The following is a 23,240-nucleotide window of genomic DNA, read 5'->3' on the forward strand; positions in this document are numbered from 1 at the left end:
AATACTACTCAGCCATAAGAAACGATGAAATCCAGCCATTTGTGACAACATGGATGGACATTGAGGGCATGATGCAAAGTGAAATAAGTCAGAGGGAGAAGGTCAAATACCGTATGATTTCCTTCATTAAGTAGTAGATAATAACAACAATAAACAAACACATAGGGACAGAGATTGGATTGGTGGTTACCAGAGGGGAAGGGGGGAGGGAGGAGGGTGAAAGGGATAATTGGGTACATGTGTGTGGTGATGGGTTGTAATTAGTATTTTGGTGGTGAACATGATGTAATCTATGCAGAAATAGAAGTACAATGATGTACACCTGAAATTTTTACAATGTTATAAACCAATGTTACTGCAATAAACAAAAAATTAAAAGAAAAAAAAAAAAGAAAAAAAGAAAATAGTATGGAGATTCCTCAAATAATTAAGGCTAGAACTACCATATGATCCAGCTATTCCACTGCTGGGTATTTATTCAAAGAACGTGAAAACACCAATGTGTAAAGATACATGCACCCCTGTGTTCATTGCAGCATTATTCACAATAGCCAAGACTTGGAAGCAACCTAAGTGCCCATCAAGGGATGAATGGATAAAGAAGATGTGGTATATATACACAATGGAATGCTACTCAGCTATAAGAAATGATGAAATCCCGCCATTTCTGACAACATGGATGGACATTGAGGGTATTATGCTAAGTGAAACGAGTCAGAGGGAGAAGGTCAAATACTGTATGATCTCACTCATAAGTAGTAGATAAAAACAACAACAAACAAACACTTAGAGTCAGAGATTGGATTGGTGTTTACCAGAGGGAAAGAGAGAAGGGTGGAGGGTGAAAGGGATAATTAGGCACATGTGTGTGGTGATGGATTGTAATTAGTATTTGGGTGGTGAACATGAGAACATGGAGTAATCCATGCAGAAATAGAAATATAATGATGTACACCTGAAATATATACAATGTTATAAACTAATGTTACCGCAATAAAACATAAAAGTCATGCATCCATATTGATATTTCCAATTCATATTTAACATTACAACTTTTCATTTGATTTTATTTTCATATCTTTTTCTTTTACACTGAAAATCCTAGTTCTCGATCACAATGGCATATTTACTTTCTTGCTCTATCTGACAATATACATAAAGTAATTTATGTTACAGCACCAGTATTACTGATAAAAATAAAATAAATTAAAGTTTATTATTCTTATGCTATTCTTTCTGTCCTTAGACTATAACCCACTATATCCCACAGTACAGACAGAGTACTGTGCTCAAAAATCACTTGAAATGATTTTTTGTGTGTGTGTGCTTGTGTTACCAATTTTATATACAATTGAGTTCATGTTTCAGTTTGTTTTCAAGTTTACAATTTCCTCTTTCTTCAATTTTTGATGTTTTTAATTTTTTTAATATGTAAAGGAATTTATATGGTCCCAATTTCAAAATTATATAAAAGGTAAATTCAGTGAGGTTTCACTTCCCTCTCTATCCCTTCCACCCTTTATCCTCTCCCTTCCCTCTGCCCTCTATAGATAAGTATCTTTTAAAATTAGTTTCTCATTTATCTAAAAAACCTAAAAGTTTTTTTTTTTTGGCAAAAGTAAGCAAGTATGGTCACTTTGGTAAACAGTTTGTTAATTCCTCAAAATGTTAACATAAACGTATGACTCAGAAATTCCACTCCTAGGTAGCTATCCAAGAGGAATGAAAACATATATTTATTCAAAATTTGGACATGAATGTTCATGGCAGCGTTATTCATAGTAGCTAAAAAGTAGAAATAACCCAAATTTCTATCAACTGACAAATGGGTAAACAAAATGTGATATAGCCATACAACTGAATGTTATTTGACTAAAAAAGGAATGAAGTAGTGCTACATCCTACAACATGGATGAACTTTGAAAACATTATGCTAAGTGAAAGAAGTCAGTCACAAAAGACGATATGTATGATTCCATTTGTATGAAATGTTCAGAATAAACAAATCTTCACAGACAGATAGTAGATTAGTGGTTGCGAGGAGCTAGGAGGGAGGAGGAAATTGGGAGTGACTGCCAACAGGTACAGTGTTTCCTTTTGAGGTGATGAAAATGTTCTGGAATTAGATAGTGATGGTTGCACAACTTTGTGAATATACTAAAAATCACTGAATTCTACACTTTAAAAGGGTGAATTTTATCTAAATAAAGCCTTATGAAAAATAAGCAAATATGTATATATATTCTCATTTCCCTTTCTTGATTACAAAAAGTTGGCACACTATAGATACTAGTTTGCAACTTCCATTTTTCACTTACAAGTGTATCCTGGAACTTGGATGAATCTTGAGGGAGTTATGCTGAGTGAAAAAGCCACTTTCAAAAGTTAACATATGTATGGTTCTATTTACATAATCTTCTTGAAATGACAAAACTATGGAAAGAGAAAACAGATTAGTGGTTACCAGGGGTTGGGAGAGCATAGGCATATGGCTGTGGCTATGAAAGGACAGCATAGGAGATCCTTGTAGTGACGGAGTAATAAGAAAATATACTGAGAGTTTAAAAGTATCATAAAAATATTATCTTCTCAGCCTGATATAAATACATTTAAAAACTTGAATGATTTTCTATGAAAATATAAGCTTTCCAGAATTTATCAACATGCCCCAGAAGGCATAGATAATCTAAACAAACCAATTACCATGAAAGAGATAGAGATATTGTCAGCAATATTAACAACCCCTCCTCCCAATAATACAGTCCTAGACTGATTTCACAAAAGGCTTCTACCAAATATTTAAAGACTGGCTAGTTCTAGTGCTACGTATGTCATTCCAGAGCATGGTCAAAGAATGAAGGCTTCCAGATTCTTTTAAAGACAGGAGTGTAACATTACTTGCAGATGCTGGTACACTTGGGAAATCCTAGAAAATACATGGAAAAAAACCTGTTATAAATAACAAGGGAATTCAGGAAGTGGCTGGGAATGAAATTCACATTAAAAAAATCAAAGGCCTTCTTCTATATGTAAAATAACCAGTTAGAAGATGTAAATGGAAAATCTCATTCACAGTAACATAAAAAAAGATAAGAAACTTGGAATTAAATGTAACAAAAAATGTGCAAAATCTATATGAAGAAACTTAAAAACCTATGGAGGGACACAAAAGACCTGAATGAGTGGAAAGGAATCACCTGTACTGGAATAGAAAGGTAATGTTAACAACAAGCTAATGAAGATAATGTTAATAAAAACAATGTCTACTGAACTCTTATTATGTATCCTCTTCTAAGCACTTTGCCTATATTGACTCACTTAATCCTCACAGAACCCTATGAGATAGGCAGAGGAAGAAACAGGTACAGTGAAGTTGAGTGACAAGGTCATACAGCTAGTAAGTGGAAGAGGCCCTACAATTTAACCTCTGTGCGACATTGCCTGAGTTTTCTCTTAATTAACTTGAAAAAATTGAGACATAATTCACGTAGCATAAAATTCACCATATTAAATTGCACAATTTAATGGTTTTTAGTATATTCAAAAACTTGTGCAACCACCACCACTATTTAATTCCAGAATATTTTCATCACTCCAAAAAGAAATCCTGTACCTGGTAACAGTCAATCCCTATTCCTCCATTCCTCATTCCTTGGCAACCATCCATCTACTTTCTGTCCCTAAGGACTTGCCTGTTCTTGGCATTTCATATAAATGGAATCATGTATGTGGCCTTTTGTGACTTGCTTCTTTCATGTAGGATATTGTTTTTAAGGTTCATTCATGTTGTAGCATATATCACTGCTTCATTCCTTTTTATGGTTTAATAATATGCCATTGCATAGATATACAACATTTTGTTTATCTGCTCATCAGTTGATGAACATTTGGATTATTTCCAGTTTTTGGCTACTGTGAATAATTCTGCTGTGAACATTTGTGTACAAGTTTTTGTATGAACATACATACTGTTTTTTATTTTTTATTATAGCCCTCCTAGTTGGTTTGAAGTGATATATCATTGTGGTTTTGACTGACATTTCCCTAATCTCTAATGATGTTGAGCATCTTTTCATGTGCTTATTCGACATTCATGTATCTTTTTTTAAAGTAATTTCTATTCAAGTCTGTTGCCCTTTTAATTGGGTTGTTTGTCTTTTTGTTGTGGAGTTGTAGGAGTTCTTTATATATTCTGGATATTAAGCCATTATCAGATAGGATTTGTGAATACTTTCTCCCATTCTGTAGATTGCCTGTTCAGTTTCTTGGTAATGTTCTTTGTTGCACAAAAGTTCTTAATTTTGATTAAGTCCAACATATCTATTTTTTTCTCTCCTTAACTTTTGAAGGATAGTTTTTCCAGATTAAAAAAAAATAATTGTTTGACAGTTTTTTTTTTTTTTTCTGTCGGCACACTGAATATATTATTCCACTGCCTTCTCGGCTCCATGGTTTCTGACAAGAAATCAGCTGTTAATCTATTGAGGATAGCTTGTATGTGATGAGTCACTTCTCTTGCTGCTTTTAAGATTCTCTCTTTGTTTTGGCTTTTGTCAGTTTGATCATGATCTGTCTAGGTGTGGATCTCTGTGAGTCTATCCCACGTGGAGTTCATTGAGCTTCTTGGATGTATAGATTAATGTTTTTTTAAATCAAATTTTGGAAGTTTTTGGACGTTATTTCTCCAAATATTCTTTATGCTCCTTTATCTTTCTCTTCTTCTGTGTCCCACAGACCTCTGAAGCTCTGTTCATTTTTCTTCATTCTTTTTTCTCTCTATTCCTCAGACTGGGTAATCGTAATCAACGTATCTTCAATTTCATTGATTTCTTTCTTTTGCCTGCTCAAGTCCACTGCTGAATCACTCTAGTGAATTTTTCATTTCAGTTGCACTTTTCAATTCCAGATTTCTATTTGGTTACTTTTTACAATTTCTATCTCTTTATTGATAGTCTCTATTTTATGAGACATCATTCTTACACTTCCCTTTCATTCTTTAGACATGGTTTCCTTTAGCTCTTTGAATATATTTAAAATAGTTAAAGTCCAATGTCTGGGCTTCTCAGGTACAGTGTCTATTGGTTGCTTTTTTTCCTATGTATGGATCATACTTTCTTGTTTCTTTGCATGTCCCATAGTTTATAGTTGACAACTAAGTATTTCAAATAATACTATGTGGCAACTCTGGAAATCAGATTCTTCCTGCCTCCCAGTGTTTGTTGGTTGTTGGTACCTGTTGTGGTAGTTGTTTGTTTGCTTAGTGACTTTTCTGAACTCATTCTGTGAAGTCTTTATCTTTATTGTTGTGGCCACTAAAGTCACTACTTGGTTAGCTTGATGATCAGTTAATGATTAGACAGAGATTTCCTTAAATACCTGGAACAAACATGTCTCCCAAGGGCTTCTGTGTGAATGTTAGGGAACTTTTTCAGCAACCACCCATGTAGTTTACAACTCTGCTTTAGCCTCACTTGCCAGTTGTTCAGACCTCAAGGCCAATCAGAAGTGAAAGCTTAGGACATTTTCAGGGTTTTTTTTTGAGCATGTTTATGGCCCTATGCATGTGCATGGCTGCCTAGATTCCCAGAACTATATCTGAGATTTTCGAAGTCCCTATGGGCATCTCATCCCTCATCTTTCCTTTTAAGCTTTTTGGTTAGTCTATTGTTTGTTGCACCTGTAATCCATTGCCTCAGGACACTGCTTTTAAAACATTCAAAAACTACCTCTCCCCAGAACTTTTAACACTGAGTGAGTTTGAGTGAGTTGGAATAAAGACAAGCCTTATGAGTGCAGTCTTCCAGGGAGCCACCAAATAGGTAAAATAATGACTTCTCTTTGGGAATGAGGCTTTGAAAGAGCTCTAGCCCTGTTTTGCTCCCTCCAGTCCCAAATGTGGGCTGTAATTTTTCAAGGCCATGCAGAGCTGGAAAGTGGGAGATGGGACTAGGGTAAGTTAAAATGCCAAAATCTTGTTGCCCTTACTGAGGTTCAGTGATTTTCTTGCCTAAATGCTCCCCACATTGCTGCAAGCCTTTGGTTAACATCCAGAGTTCTTAAAAAGTTGACTCTGAAATTTTTTGCCACTTTTTTCTTTGCTTTTATGGAGAGGTTAACTCTTGGAGGTCCTCCTTTTGCCATTTCACTCTGTTAATTAATTTTTAAATTCAAGAGTCTTTCTAAAATTTGGAAGAGGGTGGCCTGCAACTTGGTTTTAAAGTTCACATGAACAAATAAACAATCAAAAGTAATTCGAAAGTCCTCAAAAAGTGTAATGACATAAGAATAGTCCCACCTAGTATTAAGACGTATTTTAAAAGTACAATTATTAAAACAGTGTAGTACTGGCAATAAATAGATCAATGGAACAGAATCAAGAGTCCAGAAGAAGAACCTATCATATATCATAATTTAATATATGATACCAATGGCAATGCTTGTCAGGCAGAAAGAGATATTTAGTGAACTTACTAACATTAGGAAAAAAATTAAAGTGGATTCTTATCTAACTTCTTACAACAAAATAAATTCCAGATGTATCAAAGATTTAAACATAAAATGGAAAATCAAATAATGGGAAAATAATCTCTAGTGAGTAGAACACTCTGGAAGCAACCAAAATATCTATCAAAGTAAAATAGATAACTACATGTGGTATATTCATACATGACAATAATTTACAACAGTGAAAATAAATGAACCATAGCTGTACACAACAACATGCTTCAGTCTCAGAAACCTCATGATAAGATAAATAAACAAGACATTAAAGAATATCCTAGAAATAATAGAGTATGATTCCATTCATATGGAATTAAAAATGGGCAAAATAAACTATATTTTTAGGGATGCATACAAATGTGGTAAAATTGTAAAGAAGCAAAAGGAAATGATTATTACAAAAATCGAGTCAGTAGTTACCTCTGGAGTGATGGTGGTACTGTGAATGGGGAGGGACCCATGGGAGGCTTCGGGGGTGATGACAATGTTCTATTTCTTGACTTGGTTAGTGACTATATGGGTATTTATCTGATAGTTATTCATTAAACTATTCACATAGGTTTATGAACTTTCTTGTATGACTGTTGTGTTACAGCAAAAAGAAGAAAAATTATAAACAGGGTATATAGTTTGATGTTTCGTATTTAGCATTATATCTTGGGCAAATTTTTATTTTGAGGCTATTTATATTTTTTAAGCCTGTCTTACTAGATTCTTCTAGATTCTTAGTTCCTAACATTTAGAGGAATATCTCTTTTCTCAAGGGATTCTGCAGTCTGCTTTCTAGGGAATGCAACAATGTCAGTAATTAAATCATATTACAGAAATATTTTGGAAAGCATATGATTGAGTGGCTGCTATCAAAATACCATTCCAGTGCTGAATGGGGTAAGCCAGGCTTTACCTTTCTTCCAGAATAAACTGGATTTCATGTCTAGATTTAAATAAAGCTGATTTCCAATCCTGGGCTCATAGGATTGTATTTATTTACTACTGGATGGAGATGAAATTTACCTTCCAAGGCTGCTGTAAGAATAAAATAAGGTAATAAATTGTGGCTGCTATGGATTTTAGTGAAACAAGACAAATAATAGCATAAATGATTGCTCTAGAACCAGATAATAATATTCTTTTATTGCACGAATTTAAGGGAAAATAGTTTTTAAAAACGGGTTTGATACGATTGTCTGTTTAATCTCATTGTTTGATTTTTTTTTTTTCATGGATCCTAACTTTTCTTCTCCATATATCCCAGGACATTTGTTTACTCATTTCTCACTAGAGGGAGGCCTTTTCCAATTGTACTCCTTTTCAGAGGCTTTGTCTTCTGCATGGGAAATGGACTCCTCCAAGGCTACTATCTGATTTACTGTGCTGAATACCCTGCTGAGTGGTACACAGACCTACGGTTTACCCTGGGTAAGTAAATCTGACCACTTCTCACCCATTCCCCAGGTAAAACCCTTCCCGCAGTCTAAATCATCATCACCTCTTTTCACCCTATTGCAGTAACCTCCCAATGATTCCATTCTCCCCTTCTCTCACCCCTACACCGGTCTTTTCTTTATATGGTAGTGCCCCCTCATCTTTAGAGTATAAGTTCCAAGACCCCCAGTAGATGCCTGGAACCTCAGATAGTACTGAACCCTATATATACTATGTTTTTCCCTATACATACATACCTATAATAAAGTTTAATTTATAAATTAAGCACAGTAAGAAATTAACAACAATAACTAATAATAAAATAGAACAATTATAACAATATACTGTAATAAAAGTTACTGTATATCTTAGCAACCTCAGCATATGATTTTTTTTTTTCTTTCATTAAGTTGAGAACTTTGACCTTTTCACTTAAAGGAAGCGCTTTACGGCTTCTCTTTGGCATGTCCAAATTGCCAGCGTCACTACTCATGTGCTTTGGGGCCATTATTAAGTAAAATAAGGGTTACTTGAACACAAGCACTGTGATACCATGACAGTTGATCTGATAGCTTATACAGTGTGGATACGCTGGACAAAGGGATGATTCACATCCTGGGAGAGATGGAGTGGGATGGTGTGAGATTTCATCATGCTACTCGGAATGGCTTGCAATTTAAAACTTGTGAAATGTTTATTTCTGGAATTTTTCACTTAATATTTTTGGACCACAGTTTACTGCGGGTAACTGAAACAATGGAAAGCGAAACTATGGATAAGGGGGAACTGCTGTATAGCAACCTGAGAGAGCTTTGGAAAACATCACGCCATTCCTCATCTCAAAACTCTCCAATGCATTTCCATTACTCTCGGGATGAAATACAAATTCCTTACCACTGCCTATGAAACCCAAACGTTCTTGGTCTTGCCCAATTTCCCGACCTTGTTTCCTGCCTCCATCCACCTCATTTACTGTGCTGCAGCCTCAGTGGCCTTTTTGCTGGGCCTGAAATGGTCAAGTTCGTCCTGCCTCAGAGCTTTTGTACAGACTACTCCCTCTGCCTAGAATGCTCTGCCCCTATATATTCATGGAACTGGTCCCTCACTTTACTCAGGTCTCCATCAATTCACACCTCCTCAAAGAGATTTTTCCTCACCACCTTATCTAAAATAGTAGAAAACAGAGATGGCTGAATTTTTTTCATTATCTGCAAGAGGAACTAAAATCCAGGACGGTTCAATTGTTTGTACATTATTTTGGCTCAAACAAAAATCTAGGGATTATCCTTAACTCCTCTCTTTACATCACACATCACATTCTCTCCATCAGCTTAGCACTGCAGCCTCTAGCTCCAAAGCAGGTGCCAGCTGGGCTTACTTCTCCCTAACAGCACCAACCTCGTCCTGGTCTGAGCCATGACAACCTCTTGCCTGAACTGCCACAGTGACCTTCAAACTAGACTTCCTACCTCTGGCCCTGGCCTTCACTAGCCCCTTCTCCACACGTAGTCAGAGGGAACGTTTGAAAACATGCACGACCAGGGGATTAGTTGTACAAATGCTGAAACATGCACACGATGGCGTATTCTGGAGCCACAAAAACAAACAAACAAACAAACAAACAAAACGAAACAAAAACAAGGAAAATCTCTGTGTGCTCATGTGGAGACATCTCCAGAACATGTGGTTAAATAAAAATAAATAAAACGTAAACACTGCTTATAGTATGCTACGTTTCATGGGCTAAAAGGAAAATGTGTGTGTGTAAAATTGGAAAAGGAAATATCGGATTGATAAAAAAGAAACTTATAAAAAAATGGTTACCTGTAGGGTTTGGGGTAAAGAGAATGGGATGATGGGCAGAGCTTTTCTTTTAATATAATTTTGTTCTTTGAATCATGAAACTTCATAACTTAGCTAAAAAAAAATCTAAATGGAAAAAAGTCCCTAAAATTGAGAATAAATAAATAAATGTACCTAGCTTTTTTTAAACTGGTAGCATAACCACACAGGAAATGATTTATGCCAGTTTACAGGAAATACAGAGAATAAGGAAATAAGTTAAATGCCACGATGTGGAAGTAAGCCAGAATTCCCAAAGACGGGCATTCTGAGGGACAGCTGGCTGTTCTTTTCAAGATGTCAATGTCCTAACAAAAACAGTCAGGAGTCTAGGCTAGATTAAAAGATCCTCAAGGGATATAATGACTTGATGCCAGATGTGGTCCCATATTGACCTTAGTTTGCATAAACCAGCTATAAGAGGTGTTTTGGGGACATCTGAGGAAATTGGGATATGGCCTAGATATTACATAAGATGAAAATCTGGAAGGATATGCACTAAAGTGTTTAATGGTAGTAATTTCTAGGTGGTAGGAATAAAGTGTCTTGGTTTTCTTATTTTTGCTAATTAGTTTTTAATCTTCCATATAACATATATACTTCTTTTGTAATAATAATAAACAGGAATCAGATCTTATTTCTCCCCTGCTTAAAACCTGCCAATGGCTTCCTATTATACTTAAAAATCCAAACACCTCACCAAGGCCTATAATGCTTGATGTGATTTTTTGCTTATAATCCCATCTGCATGTCCTCATTTTCCCCTCTATCTTAAAGCTTCAACTGCACTAGCCTTCCTTCTGTTTCTCAGACACACTAAACCTGTTCTAGCCTCAGGGCCTTTGCACCTGTCAGTTCCTCAGCTAGATTGCTCTCCCTCAGATCTTTGCATTCTCATTATTCAAATCACAAGACAAATGCCAAATCTTCAGAAAAGCTTTCCCTATCCACCTCATCTAGATTAGAGACACCTCCTCCCTACTCCAGTTCACTCTGTATCTCATTATCCTACTTTGATTATCTGCTTTGTCATGATATTATTTGATTTTACATTTTTAAATTATCTTAATTCATTTCTGTGTTCCTCCACTGAAATGTAAGCTCCACGAGAATAGACACCTTGACTGTTTTTCTCACTACTGTATCCCTGGTGTTTAGGACAGTGCTTGGTACATAGTAAGCCCTCAATACATATTAGTTGAATAAATGAATGAATGAACGAGTGAACACATGAATGAGTCTCACATGATCCTTGTGAGATAGGTACTGTTAGAGTCTACATTTTGCAGATGAGAAAACTGATGCTGAGAGACGGTAAGTGACTTGCCGTAGGACACACAGACATCTAGTCCAAGGTTCCTGCTTTGTGCACTGCTGTGCCTGCTATCTCCCCTCCCTCTCTCCACACCCCGCCCCCCCAGCTGGTGTCCCTCCCTAGTTTCCCTTTCTTCCAGAACAATGATCTTTTGACAAGATTGAAAATAATCGTTTCATATTATAGCAAATGAGGTGAGAGTAGATTTGACTGTTTTGAATTCAACTGTTCTTGCTTTTTGCCTCACGTATTTTGATCAGCACAAATACACTTCTTTGAGAGGTGAGGTTGGGCATCTATGTGGAACAGTGAGTGTTTCTGGGCTGTAATGATGCCCACTGGGATGGAAGACCTAACATCCCTGATCCTGGCTCTCCTCACCTCAGACCAGAGCCATTTCTGTACCAGCAAATGGCGAAGGAGAGTGTGTATGTGAACTGATGGTGGTGGAAACCAGTTTGCTAGGTGCCACGCTCTCCAGTCTAGCTCACATTACTTTCATGAGAATGGATATATCAGTCAGGAATGCTCTCAGCAATGAGTCACAGAAAACCAACTCATAGTGACTTAAATAATTAAGAATTTATATTTCTTACATAACAAGAATGTCCAAAGGTAGGTGGCTTCTACATTCCTTTAGTTGCTTACTGATGCCATGAAGATTCCAGGAACTTTCCATCTTTCTGTTCCACTGTTCTTAGCATATTTACCTCTGGTCCTCATGATAGTCACTTAATGATTGCAAGACAGTTGCTACAGCTCAAGGCATCACATCTGGCAATGAAGGAGGAGGGAGGTGGTAGAGGCACTGGTGCCATCTGCCCTTTGACCATAAAAGCAAAAGATTTCAAAGGAAGCCCCCAGAAGACTTCCCTTTACATCTTTTTGGCAGAACTAGGTCACATGACCACCTTCCAGCCTTCTAGCCTCTATAGTAGGGGATGGCAAAGGAGAAGGGGTTGGAATTAGCTGTTAAGTTTGCCAACCACAGTTTGATTATTTGTGAATGAGCCAAAAGCTTGCTATTTATTCACTCATTTATTTATTTACTTATTTTTTTGTTTAGGTATTGGACAATGGTGTTGCCTCCCTTTCTCTCCTCTCCCACCTGCCTCCGTCACATGGCGCTGTGCATTTTTAGTCTTTTGATCTATGAAACAACATGGCCACTCTACCCAAATTTGGGACCATGGCTAATTGCCCCCCCTCTTTTTGCCGTCTCTTAGTATTATTCTTAGAATTCAAAATTAAATGCCCTTTTCTTCATTTTTAGAAAATAGCTTATGAGAAAAACAGCAAGATCAGGATACATTTTTAACTTCTTCACTCTCTCTTCTTTGCCAAGGTGTCTTCTTGTTTATTTTGGGAATGGGAATCAACATTCATAGTGACTATATATTGCGACGGCTCAGGAAGCCTGGAGAAGTCACTTATAGGATTCCACAAGGTAATGTCTCCACTGCCCTCCAGATTCCCACTCTTCCTTGGGAGCTTGTCCTAGGGATTATGCTATGAATAACAAATGGAGAGGGGATAAAGAGGGCACAAATAACACAATATATCCCGATTTGCTCCTGACTTCTCCTCCACATCCCATCCTACCCCATAACACATTTGCATTTCTGTTCTGCACCTGGAAGTTCAAGAGAGGTACAGCAGCCCTCAGGAACGTGCAAGATCATAATACCCTGAAGGTGGGGGGAATGCAAGGCTTGGGGTAGAATGGAAATAGGCTGCTACCTAGTTGCAGTAGGTAAGATTATCACATGCTGTATTAAGGTTTTCCAGAGAAACAGAACCAATAGGATATAGATACAGATGATATAGATAAAGATATAGATACATGAAGAGATTTAATATAAGGAACTGGCTCACATGATTATGGAAGCTGAGAAGTCCCAGGATCTGCCATCCTCAAGTTGGAGACCCAGGAGACCAGGTGATGTAAGTTCCTGTCTGAGTGCAAGAGAAGACTCATTGTCCCTGCTTGAAGACAGTCAGGCAGAGAGAGTGAATTCTCCCCTACTCCACCTCTTGGTTCTATTCAGGCCTTCAATGGATTGGACAAGGCCTACCTGCATTGGCGAGGGCAATCTACTTTGCTCAGTCTATCAATTCAGATGTTTTTCTCATCCTCATGGACACACTACAAACAATGTTTAACCAAATGTCTGGGCACCCCATGGCCCAGTCAAGTTGACACAAAAAATTAACTGTCATGTGTACACAGATCCTTTCTAGGTTAGCAAATAAAGCTGAATCGTGCTTAAACAACAAATTCGTCCTCTCCCACTGATCTAGACTTATCTAGTGAGTAGTCATGGCTAGTACTTGTGTATTTCCTGCCACTTATACATTCCTAAAGGGATGGAGAACCACATTTACCAATCAAAAATTAGGGTGGGAGATCTTATAAGTACAAGTGCATTTTCAGTGTTAAAGACACAGAATATTTGACCTAACCATTCCCAAGAAACTAGAGTGTGAGGTTGACAAATGTAATCAGGTGGGATGAGCCAGTTCAAGCAGTCCTTCACTCTTTTGGGTGGGTATTTGTGTAGGTCAATGGCTTCCACTCTTTTTGATGTAAATACAACCTTTTATTTACATTAAAAATTTCTTGAATTACAACATGGTGTTAGTGCAGATAAATATCCATTGATTAAGGAAATGATGACAAAACTACTTTGAATTCAGTAACACATTTAAATGAATTTAAATGTTGCTAACATCCTAACAGTATCTCCACCAAACGAAAATAATACTGTATGATGAGATATACCATTTGCTTTATTCATAGACGATTTATAGACACTTCACGGTGGGTCAGTGGTTCCCCCTGGAGTCTGGGGAATCGCAGGTTGGGGACTGCTGATATAATGTCATCCTTAAGGAAGATGACTTTAAGGGGTTTCAATTTTTTAAATCTTTACTCGGTAACTAGACAAATAAAAAAGAGCACAGAAAGCTCTTAAAAGCTAAATAGCCAAGGTTAGTTTCCAATTATTGAGCTATGTTAGAGAATGATTTAAAAACAAAATATTCTTTGTATAATTATAGAAAGAAAATATCTGTTTTGGGTGAAATTTTCCCAGTTTAGTGTGGGGCAGAAATTTTGAGTGTAGGAATATTTACTATCATTAGAAATGTGTTGATTTCTAGACACAGTGTTGAGGTCAGCAATACTTGGTTGGCTATGAAAGAAACCTTTAAAACCAGTAGCAGCAGACCTCACCAGCCTCCAGCAAAACCCGGCAGCTCCTACTCCCTGCTTTAAACTTGAACAGTGTACCGCCCTGCAGAGGTGGGAGGGCAAATGCCAAGGGAGAATCTAATTCTTCTCACATCAATTCAGGTTTTTATTATTTTCACGTAACAACTTGTTTCACTTTGTGTGGCTGTGAACGTGAAGGATGCTGACCGGCCGTGTGGGTGTCCAGGCAAGGAGTGGGCAGGTGAGAGGTGGCCTAGAAACATTACTTACTAGAACAAAACAGAAACCAGACCTCCTGCACCTCATCCTCATCCTGTCCAGATCCAGTGGTCCAGCAGTGGTTAGAGATTTGGATGGGGCCCATCAAGCACTTGGGGCCAATCCTCACGCCTCCAGAATGTTCTGAGGGCGACAGGCTGCTGTTGCTTTGTTCTCTTTTCTACCCAAGAATATTCCACCAGACATCGATGACTGTGAAGGTAGTCTCCAGCCCCACGTTTGATCTAGCTGCCTTTACATAATTTGGAAGAAAGCAGAGAGGTTTTAATGTTGCAGTGATCCAGTTCTGATGATTGACTTGCTGATTCTTCTGCCCACAGGTGGCTTGTTTACCTACGTTTCAGGAGCCAATTTCCTTGGTGAGATCATTGAATGGAGCGGCTATGCCCTGGCCTCTTGGTCCCTCCCAGCACTGGCATTTGCATTTTTCTCACTTTGTTTCCTTGGGCTGCGAGCTTTACACCACCATAGGTAAACTTGTCAATCAAAGTGGCAGCATCCACGTAGCATTCTTCTCAAAAAGGGCTTTTAGTGCACTGAGTCAGATGTAGAAACCTAGACATTTATTTTTATAAGGTAAGGTTACGATAATCCGGACTGGTAAATTCTGACTTCTTGGGCTTTCACTGAAGTTGGAATTTAGCTGGATGACAGTAGCAGTAACAAATTTTTTTCTGTAAACAAAAATAAACCTGTGTAGACAGAGGCACCCGAAGTGACTTGGGAAGCCAGCGTGCCGCCTTGTTGAAGAAGTCCCCCAGAGAGAAGTGCCTTGTGTCCACCTGAGTTAGTTGACCCAGCCTCTGTGCCCTCCTAGCAGGCTCACCTAGCAATGGCTTCTGGTTGGCAGTGGGCTACTCGGAAGAGTCAAGAGGAACAGGAAGTAGCTTCCATTTCAGTGCTTCAATCCAATGCACTTCCGCCACACATCTCCACGTGTGTTCCGTGGACACCACTTTCCAAAGCTTCACAGATAGTTCTAAGGTACAGGCAGGATAGAGAACCACCGGGGCAAAGCACTAGCCCTGTGCCTGGTGTGGCTGCTATTTTTAATTCTAAGCTTGGTGCTAACAGCTCAGGTAATCACAGAGCCCTGGAGACTCTTGGATTATTTTTCCAGAATCTGCGGAATACCAGGGCTTATTTTGGTACTCCTCCTCTACCCCCACATTCCGTAAATCATAACCAAGGTCATTGCCGGCTTCCTGGGAAGGGAGGGTGAGCAGCCACTCGTGTGATGTCAGGGCTGTCCCATCACCTGGGGAACGCCAGGAATTGCAGGGGTTTAGGGCCTCTCCTCTGAAGGTCCAGCCTAAAGCTTTCCACCTCCCACCTCCCTCCCAACCCTCCGCCTGGGGTGGGGTGTGGACAAAAGAGTTAACTAAAAGTCTCCCTGGAAGAAAAAGGGTAAGATACTAAGTTTTTATCAGGCTTTAAATGCGAATTTCAGATCCTTTCTCTCCAATGCCTTCTGTGGCTGGAGGAAAGAGAAAGCCCCTGATTACTGGAGACAGAGAGAGAACATGTCAAGGGGGAACGGATTGGAACCAGGACTGAAAGGAGCCCCTTAAGCTCCTGCATAAGTATTTTGTCCAGCTAATGATTAAGTTCATAGTTTTAAAGGTTAAACTAAGAATGGGTTCTTTTCCTCGGAGTGGAATTTACGCAGAGACCTGTCAGAAATGAATGAAACAACAGCTCTCCTCATGAGCTAGTCCTGCTACCTCCTAAACTTGATGGGATGGTGACAGAGGGTCCCCAGCCTGGAAGAGAGTCAGCGTAAGAGTTCTCCCCACTTCAGGCAGGGTCTGTTGCCCACCAGAGGCAGAGAGGGCGTGGGGGAGAAGAGGGCATCAGCCAGCATTTGGAGGGACCCTGAGAAGCAAGGACTCAACTGGGCTTGGTCAGGGGAGAGACAGCAATTTCACCAGAGGGTTCCAGCTGGAGCAACAACAAAATCCAAGCTGAGGCCCTATCCTGTTATGTCGGGCTGCTCCAGAGGGAGGGTCAGGGGGCATCTTTTCTACAGGGCTAACGGGGTGAGAGGCAGCTCACCAGATCTCTCAAATCATAGCACCAAAAGCCAGCCACCTCTTGTAACATATTATCACTATTTGTCCCCAGTTCAAACTAAGGTACTTTAACAGAGTGTATCATCTTGATTATTACTAGACAGCTGCCAGCTTCAACTCGTTAAGAGGACAGCCTGGTCACTTAAGGAGAAAGCCTTTTCACAAGATGTGTTAGTCTTCCAGGGCTGCTGAAACAGATGTCCACAAACTGAGTGGCTTAAAACAACTCTCACAGTTCTGGAGGCAGGAGTCTGAAATCAAGTGTAGGCGGGCTGTGCTCTCTCTGATGGCTCTAGGGAAGACTCCCTCCTTGCCTCTCCCCAGTTTCTGGTGGTGGCCGGCAAACCTTGGTGTCTTTGGCTTATAGCTGCATCACTCCAGTCTCTGCTCTGTCTTCACGTGGCCTTCTCTCCTGTGTGCCTCTTAGCTTAATAAATTATATCTGCAATGACCCTGTTTCCAAAGTAAGATCACATTCTTAGGTACTGGGGGTTAGGACTTCAGCATCTATTTTGGGCGGACACGATTCAACCCATAATACAAGGTAAAATTTTCTTGGCATTTCCAGGCCTCATGAAGGGGTATTTTCCTGGGAACATTGCCCATTCTCACGGGTTGACCTTGCACATGGTCTTTGGGGTCTCTGGTTCCCTGTAATTCTCAGCTGAATCCATTGAGTACTTCTTTCTGCATTTCTTATTTTTTTTATTGTGGTAAAGTATTCATTACCTGAAATTTACCATTTTAATGACTTTAAGTAATTCAGCGGCATTAGGTTCATTCCTAATGTTGTGCAACCGTCACCACTGTCCTCTGGCTATTACTGTTTATTTCCCAACACGAAGCTTCAACACTGATAAGAGACAGGAGGCAGGAGCATGACAGAAGGTGGACAAACGACCCTCTGGCAGAGTCAGGCCCTGGGTGAGGGCAGGTTGATTTGTAATGGGGATTTCAGACACAGCAAACATCACCTGTTGACCACTGCTGGATTATACTTATAATTATTCCTTTCTTGTCTTTTAGGTTCTACCTCAAGGTGTTTGAGGACTACCCCAAATCTCGGAAAGCCCTCATTCCATTCATCTTTTAAAGAAACCAAGTGAAAATGGAACGTAGCTCTCACAATACTGTTGAAAACCATCAGGCTGCTGAACTTGTAACATTAAGAGACTCACACTCTCCCGACTGAGCTAGCCGGGCACTTGTAGCATTTAAAATTCAGCTGTGTGTATAGAATAGTCGGCCTCCTGTTTTCCGACAGCTTGCCTGGGATTCTGGGTGGTGCCCACTTAGTGTTTACTCTCAGCCTCCCAGGGTCTCTATCCTGGTCTCCTACTGAAGCGTCACCAAGGCCCTTTTCCACACAGAGACACTTGCTTCTTAGCTATCCTCTTAGAAAGTGCAAAACTTCACTATGTATTTTTTTCTTCGGGGGATCCAAGTACATGTGGCTTTATACCTGCTCTATATCAATGTAAGACAGCTCTGTAGTCGAGAAAATATGGGGTTGAGGGCAGTGCTCGTAGAATTTATTTGAGGTACATCACTTACACTTATACAGATTAGCAGAGAATTAAACTCTGAAGCTGCACAGACCCAGAGCAAATCTACTCCCAAATGAAAACCCAGTCACATCTTCCTTTTCCTTAGCTAATTATGAAATATGTGAAATGACTTTTAAGAAAGGAGCCCTCTCCTCATGTTGCTGAAAATACAGCAATGCACTGGTCCCATTTCGAATTTGTGCATTGTCTCTGTGCCTCTGTCTTCCTGTAGATTTCAGAATCCCTGTTAGACACAGCATAGCTTAACCCAGAAAACTGGTGTGGGTTTTACTGAAGGTCAGGCTTTAATGACCACAAAGAAAAAGACATGACTCTGGATGCTACTGAGAGAATAAAAAAGTGTTTTACAGTAGACGCTGCAAACTCTCATGTTCTTGGAAACTGGTGGAAATATCCAAATAATGAGAGAGTATCAAATAGGGGGACTAATGAGTAAGAGCATGTGCTTCTTGCCTTGACGAGGTATCAGTGACAATGACAGTGAAGCACATCAGGAGCCCCCAGCAACTCTTCTCTTCTGGAATTCTTCACCCCAGTCCTCAGGATCTGGTCAGGAGGGCATCTCCTCCTTTGAACATCAGTCCTCAAAGATCCCAAGGGCAAAGGCAGAAAACTGCGACCAGAGGGACGCATCCAGCTCAGAGAGTGTTTTACACGTAGTTTGATCTTCCTTTTTTTTTTACATTCAAAGTTTCCAAAATTTAAAAATTAGGAGGCTTCTACATTCGAATGTCCCTTAAAAAGTTGGAAGATCTGGGCCCACAGAGCCTGCTAAGAACGGGGGCTGATCAGCTGGTACACATTAGAATCTGCACCCTCTGTGGAGGGGTCACCCTGGCGCGGGTGCTGGGACACCGGGCTCTCTAAGGAAGGAACACTCATGATCAGAATGTACAAAGATATTTGTCTCCTCAGGTCTCGCTTTGTGGCAAGTGTTGGTAATATGTAGCAAGCCCTTTTGGGAAGTGAGCACCAGTTTTCTCAGATGAGGTGCTCAGAACAGAAATTCACTATATAAGACACATAGGACACTCGAAAGATCTGAGGAGGATGTGGATCACTGAAAAATACAACTTGTAATCGTGTGAATAAGTGTTTTGCTGTTTATTAAACGCCTCTCAAATCATGGATGTTAAGTAATTTTGTTTGAATTAAAAGATCATTGGACTCATGAAAATTATAAGGTGCTGGGCTCTTTCTTTTCCCCTTTTTTCCCCTGTTTTATTTTTTAGTGTTGCTTGCTTTTTTCTCGTCTCCCTTCATTTTGCCAGCTTGAAATTAGGGGCTCTGAGCTGAAAATAAGAGAGAAATATGACTTATAGAGTGTCTCCACCACAGCTCAGAACTCCAAGCAGTTGGAATAAAGGTGCAGGAGAATGTGCTGAGGCTGGACGCCACCCCAGCGTCCAGGAAGACACAGTAGGGAAACACACTCAGTGACACAACTCTTAAGGTACAGCTTGGGCTCTGTGAAATACAACACTTCCAGTTCTCTCCATGACGTTGAAAACTGCCTTTATGAAATCCTTTGTCTTAGTACCTTGTGAAACATCTGGGCTGGTCCTTGAAATGGAATAAGTGCTCAATAAATGGCAGCTACTATTTGTCCAGTCTGTGCAATTTCAGGACAAAATTGCTATTCAGCAATTGCATTTTTTGCCACCAGAGGGTGCTCTCTAGAATTTTACTCTGGCCAAGTCTGCTTTAATAAGATAACTTACATATTTGGAAATTTTAAGAACTCTATTGTCATTTTAAGTTAACATGATCGCGGACGTTCTTAATTTAAATATAATGTAGAATAAACTTATGTAATCTTAACTCTTCCCTTTATAACTGAAGTATTCTCAGTGCTCTGGGGCCATTGTTTTCAACCTGTTTTCTCTGTGTAGGGCTAGAATATGTAAGCAGATTGAGTACAATAAAGATCTGAAGATGTGCTTATCCCTAAACATATTTCCCTTTTCTCCTAAAACTAGAATGCAAAAAGAAAAACTTGGTTGATTTCGGTTTCTGTGGAGTAGTTTTTTAAATTAGGGGCTAAAATATGACAGTGGCTTAGCTAATGAGATACTCGGTCCTGCTCTTGCTGAGACATTCATGGAGGGAATGTTCTCCCACCGATCTTCTAGAAGATGTTGTGGTGTTTTGCTTGTGTTCAGAACTTAAAAGCCTAAGCACATTTAAGAGATCAGCTAAACCCGCCCCTTCATATTATACACGGAGACACTGAGACCCACAGTGTTAAAATGCCTCCCAAGTTCACATCGCTGGTCAGAGCAGCCATCTTATCTTGTCCCTTTAAGGATCAGAAGTCTTTTTTCTTTTTAAGGCACAGCAGGCTTTTATAAGAGAGATGCAGTTGGGCCTACACAGATGGGTGTGAATTTAAGGCCTGAACACACTCATTCACTCAATGATCATTTATTGAGCCTTTACGATATGAAAAACAGTAAGGACTAGGAAGATATTGTTAAACTAGTCATGATTCTTACCCTTTAGGGGCTGCCATTTAGATTTCTGAAAAACTCATGCAGGAGAAAAATAGCCAGAGCTGAAGTGCTGTGCCACAATTCAGATATCCACCGATGATCACGCCCACTGCGTGGATTCTGTTTCCATCACTCTGTGGGGAGGATCAGGCTGCTGTCCTTATCATGAGCCTGTGTGATAAAACGAAGGAGTAGTAGAGAACTCGGTGTAGTAGAGATGACATTTGTGTTCAGTATGGAAAAGTTTTCAAGTCATAAATTCCCTTTGTCCCCAACACTTACCTTTGTAAGGAGCAACACTGGCTCTGCTGTATTCTGAAGGAGAAAAGACCTCTAATGAGAAATTTGCAATTAAGTACTGATTAAGGTGGTTTAAATCCTTTCAGGGACAAATAAATAAACCTATGAGTTTACTGCCCTGTAATTTTGCAATAGCTGTCTTGACTGTTTATGGTAAACTCACGGCACTCTCACCAAGATGCAAGGGGGAAAGCTCTTGGCATGTGAAGGCATGAACTCAGGAAGAGTTTCTTTCTTGCCTGGTCTTCTGATTCTCGAATAGGTTGTGGGCTGAGGTCCAGGCATAGCAAACAAGCAGGGTAAGGAGAAGTGTAAAGCAAAACCTTCTGGAGAAGGCTGCTGATTGTTTTACGGCATCTACATTATCCCATGATAAAAAGAAGAGGCGTGGGGCCAGATGGTAATGTGGATTCCTGGATGATGCAATAGCCATGGAGTGGATGTAATTTCTAGGTGAGGGATTTGCTCCTTCTCTCTATAAGTCCACTGAGCTGTGTTCTTAAAAGGTTCTATGTTATTTATACTGTGTCTCATTTCTTCCCATCAACCATAGCTTGGGATTTGGATGAATGAAATACATTGTTGGGGAAGGTTAAAGTATGTACTAAGCTGTGTTCCTTTTGTTCTAACCTTTTTTGAGTTCAGGGTGTGACTTTGTGAAGGATATCCAATATCCTCTCTCACATGGCAGGCGGGCTGGGAAGAGGAGAAGGACAGAGGGAGGAAGTGGAGGAAGGTAGGGAGTTATGTGGGAGGAGGAGGGGTGGGGTGGGTGAGGGTTGGCGATAAAGTGAGGCAAAGGGCTTCTCCCTGACAGAGTGGTCTTCTTCCCTTTTCCTTGTGTCCACGTTGCATAGCCTGGACACAAGGCTGATCCTTTGCAAATGATGATTCTTTCTTTATCCTCCCAAGGAAAGAAGTCCTTCTGAGAGAGAGAGAGAATAGCCTCTTCTTAGAGCTCCTTTTTCAGAAGGGAAGAAGCTGAGTTTCTTTAAACACAAGCCATATGGCTGTGCCTCACAATAAATAATTTAATTGTATTTCTGCCCACTCACCTCATAAAGATGGTTTTAAGTCTATGCGGCAGTGACACTTGTGAGAAAGAGGTGAAGGAATTGTTCCGAGAAGCGTGTGGCAGCATCCAAGTTCTGTGAGGCCAGTGGGGAGATGAGAGCATCCAGAGGAACAAGCAAACACCCGGGTTGTCCCTTTTCATGGGGTTTGTTTTCCTTTACGCCAGAGGCCCCGAAGAAATGGATCCTTCTTTAAGGGATATATTTTTTTTCAGCATTAACTAGCAAATGTCATAAGATCAATTAAATTTTGTTAATTCATTCATGAATGCATTAATTTATTTTGTTAATTCATTCATTAATGTAAGATTCTTACACTATATATAGAGGAATATATTTGAAAGTAAATTGTAAGTTGTAGATGTATATTGTATAAACTTTAGAGCAACAGTTAAAAAAGGAGATATAAACTTATGTATAAGGCAAAACCTTATATAACTGAAAGGAGAAATAGAAAAGTTCATAACTATAGTCAAATTTCAACACTCCTCTCTATGCCCATTGTCTATGCACTTTCAAATAACCTATACGTTAAAGAAGAAACCACAAGATAAATTAGAAAATATTTTGAATCAAATAAAAATTAAAAACATGACATATCAAAATTTGTGACATGGGAGGTCCACAACTGGTCATAATGTAGCAATCAGGTCTGTGTTTACAACTAAAACACCAGAGAAATATATGAAACAATGTTGAGATGTTCAACCATAGACAGTGCACGACAGTGATTCCTGAGTGAAGGGAAACTAAAGACGGTGAGCCCAAAATCTCCTCAGCTGATTGACTAGAGAAGGTTTCCAGGCACAGCCCAGGGAAGGTCACCCAAACAGAGGCTGACGGTCTCTTTGAGTTGAGAAGACAGAGTTGAGGATTTGGGAAAGCCAGGGCAGCTAGAATTCTGAGGGCAGAGGTATCTGGAGGAGTCCGGGAAGGGTTCACAGAGGCAGTAACATAAATGGGGCCCTCGTTCTGTCCCTTATGAAACTAGAGATGAATTTTAAAGATGAAAAAAACTCCCAATATATTTACAGATCTTCCTCCACTTATGATGGGGTTATGTCCTGAAAAACTCATCGTAAGTTGAAAATATTGTAAGTTGAAAATGCATTTAATACCCCTAACCTACTGAACAACATAGCTTAGCCTAGCCTACCTT

General features: G+C 39.5%; 1 protein-coding gene across 1 annotated transcript in view; it reads left to right on the forward strand.

The window, feature by feature from the left end:
* The window catches only part of SRD5A2 (steroid 5 alpha-reductase 2), a 59,388-nt gene extending 39,998 nt beyond the window's left edge, over positions 1-19,390 (forward strand). Inside the window, exons 2-5 of the mRNA XM_004418170.3 lie at positions 7,757-7,920; positions 12,429-12,530; positions 14,897-15,047; positions 17,675-19,390. Of these exons, the coding sequence (XP_004418227.1) occupies positions 7,757-7,920; positions 12,429-12,530; positions 14,897-15,047; positions 17,675-17,741 (484 nt within the window). The 3' untranslated portion in view covers positions 17,742-19,390. The remainder of the gene's footprint in view (positions 1-7,756; positions 7,921-12,428; positions 12,531-14,896; positions 15,048-17,674) is intronic.
* The last annotated feature ends 3,850 nt before the right edge of the window (positions 19,391-23,240 follow it).

Source organism: Ceratotherium simum, chromosome 11 (assembly GCF_057802395.1).
Source record: "Ceratotherium simum simum isolate JZ-2026a chromosome 11, ASM5780239v1, whole genome shotgun sequence".
NCBI lineage: Eukaryota > Metazoa > Chordata > Mammalia > Perissodactyla > Rhinocerotidae > Ceratotherium > Ceratotherium simum.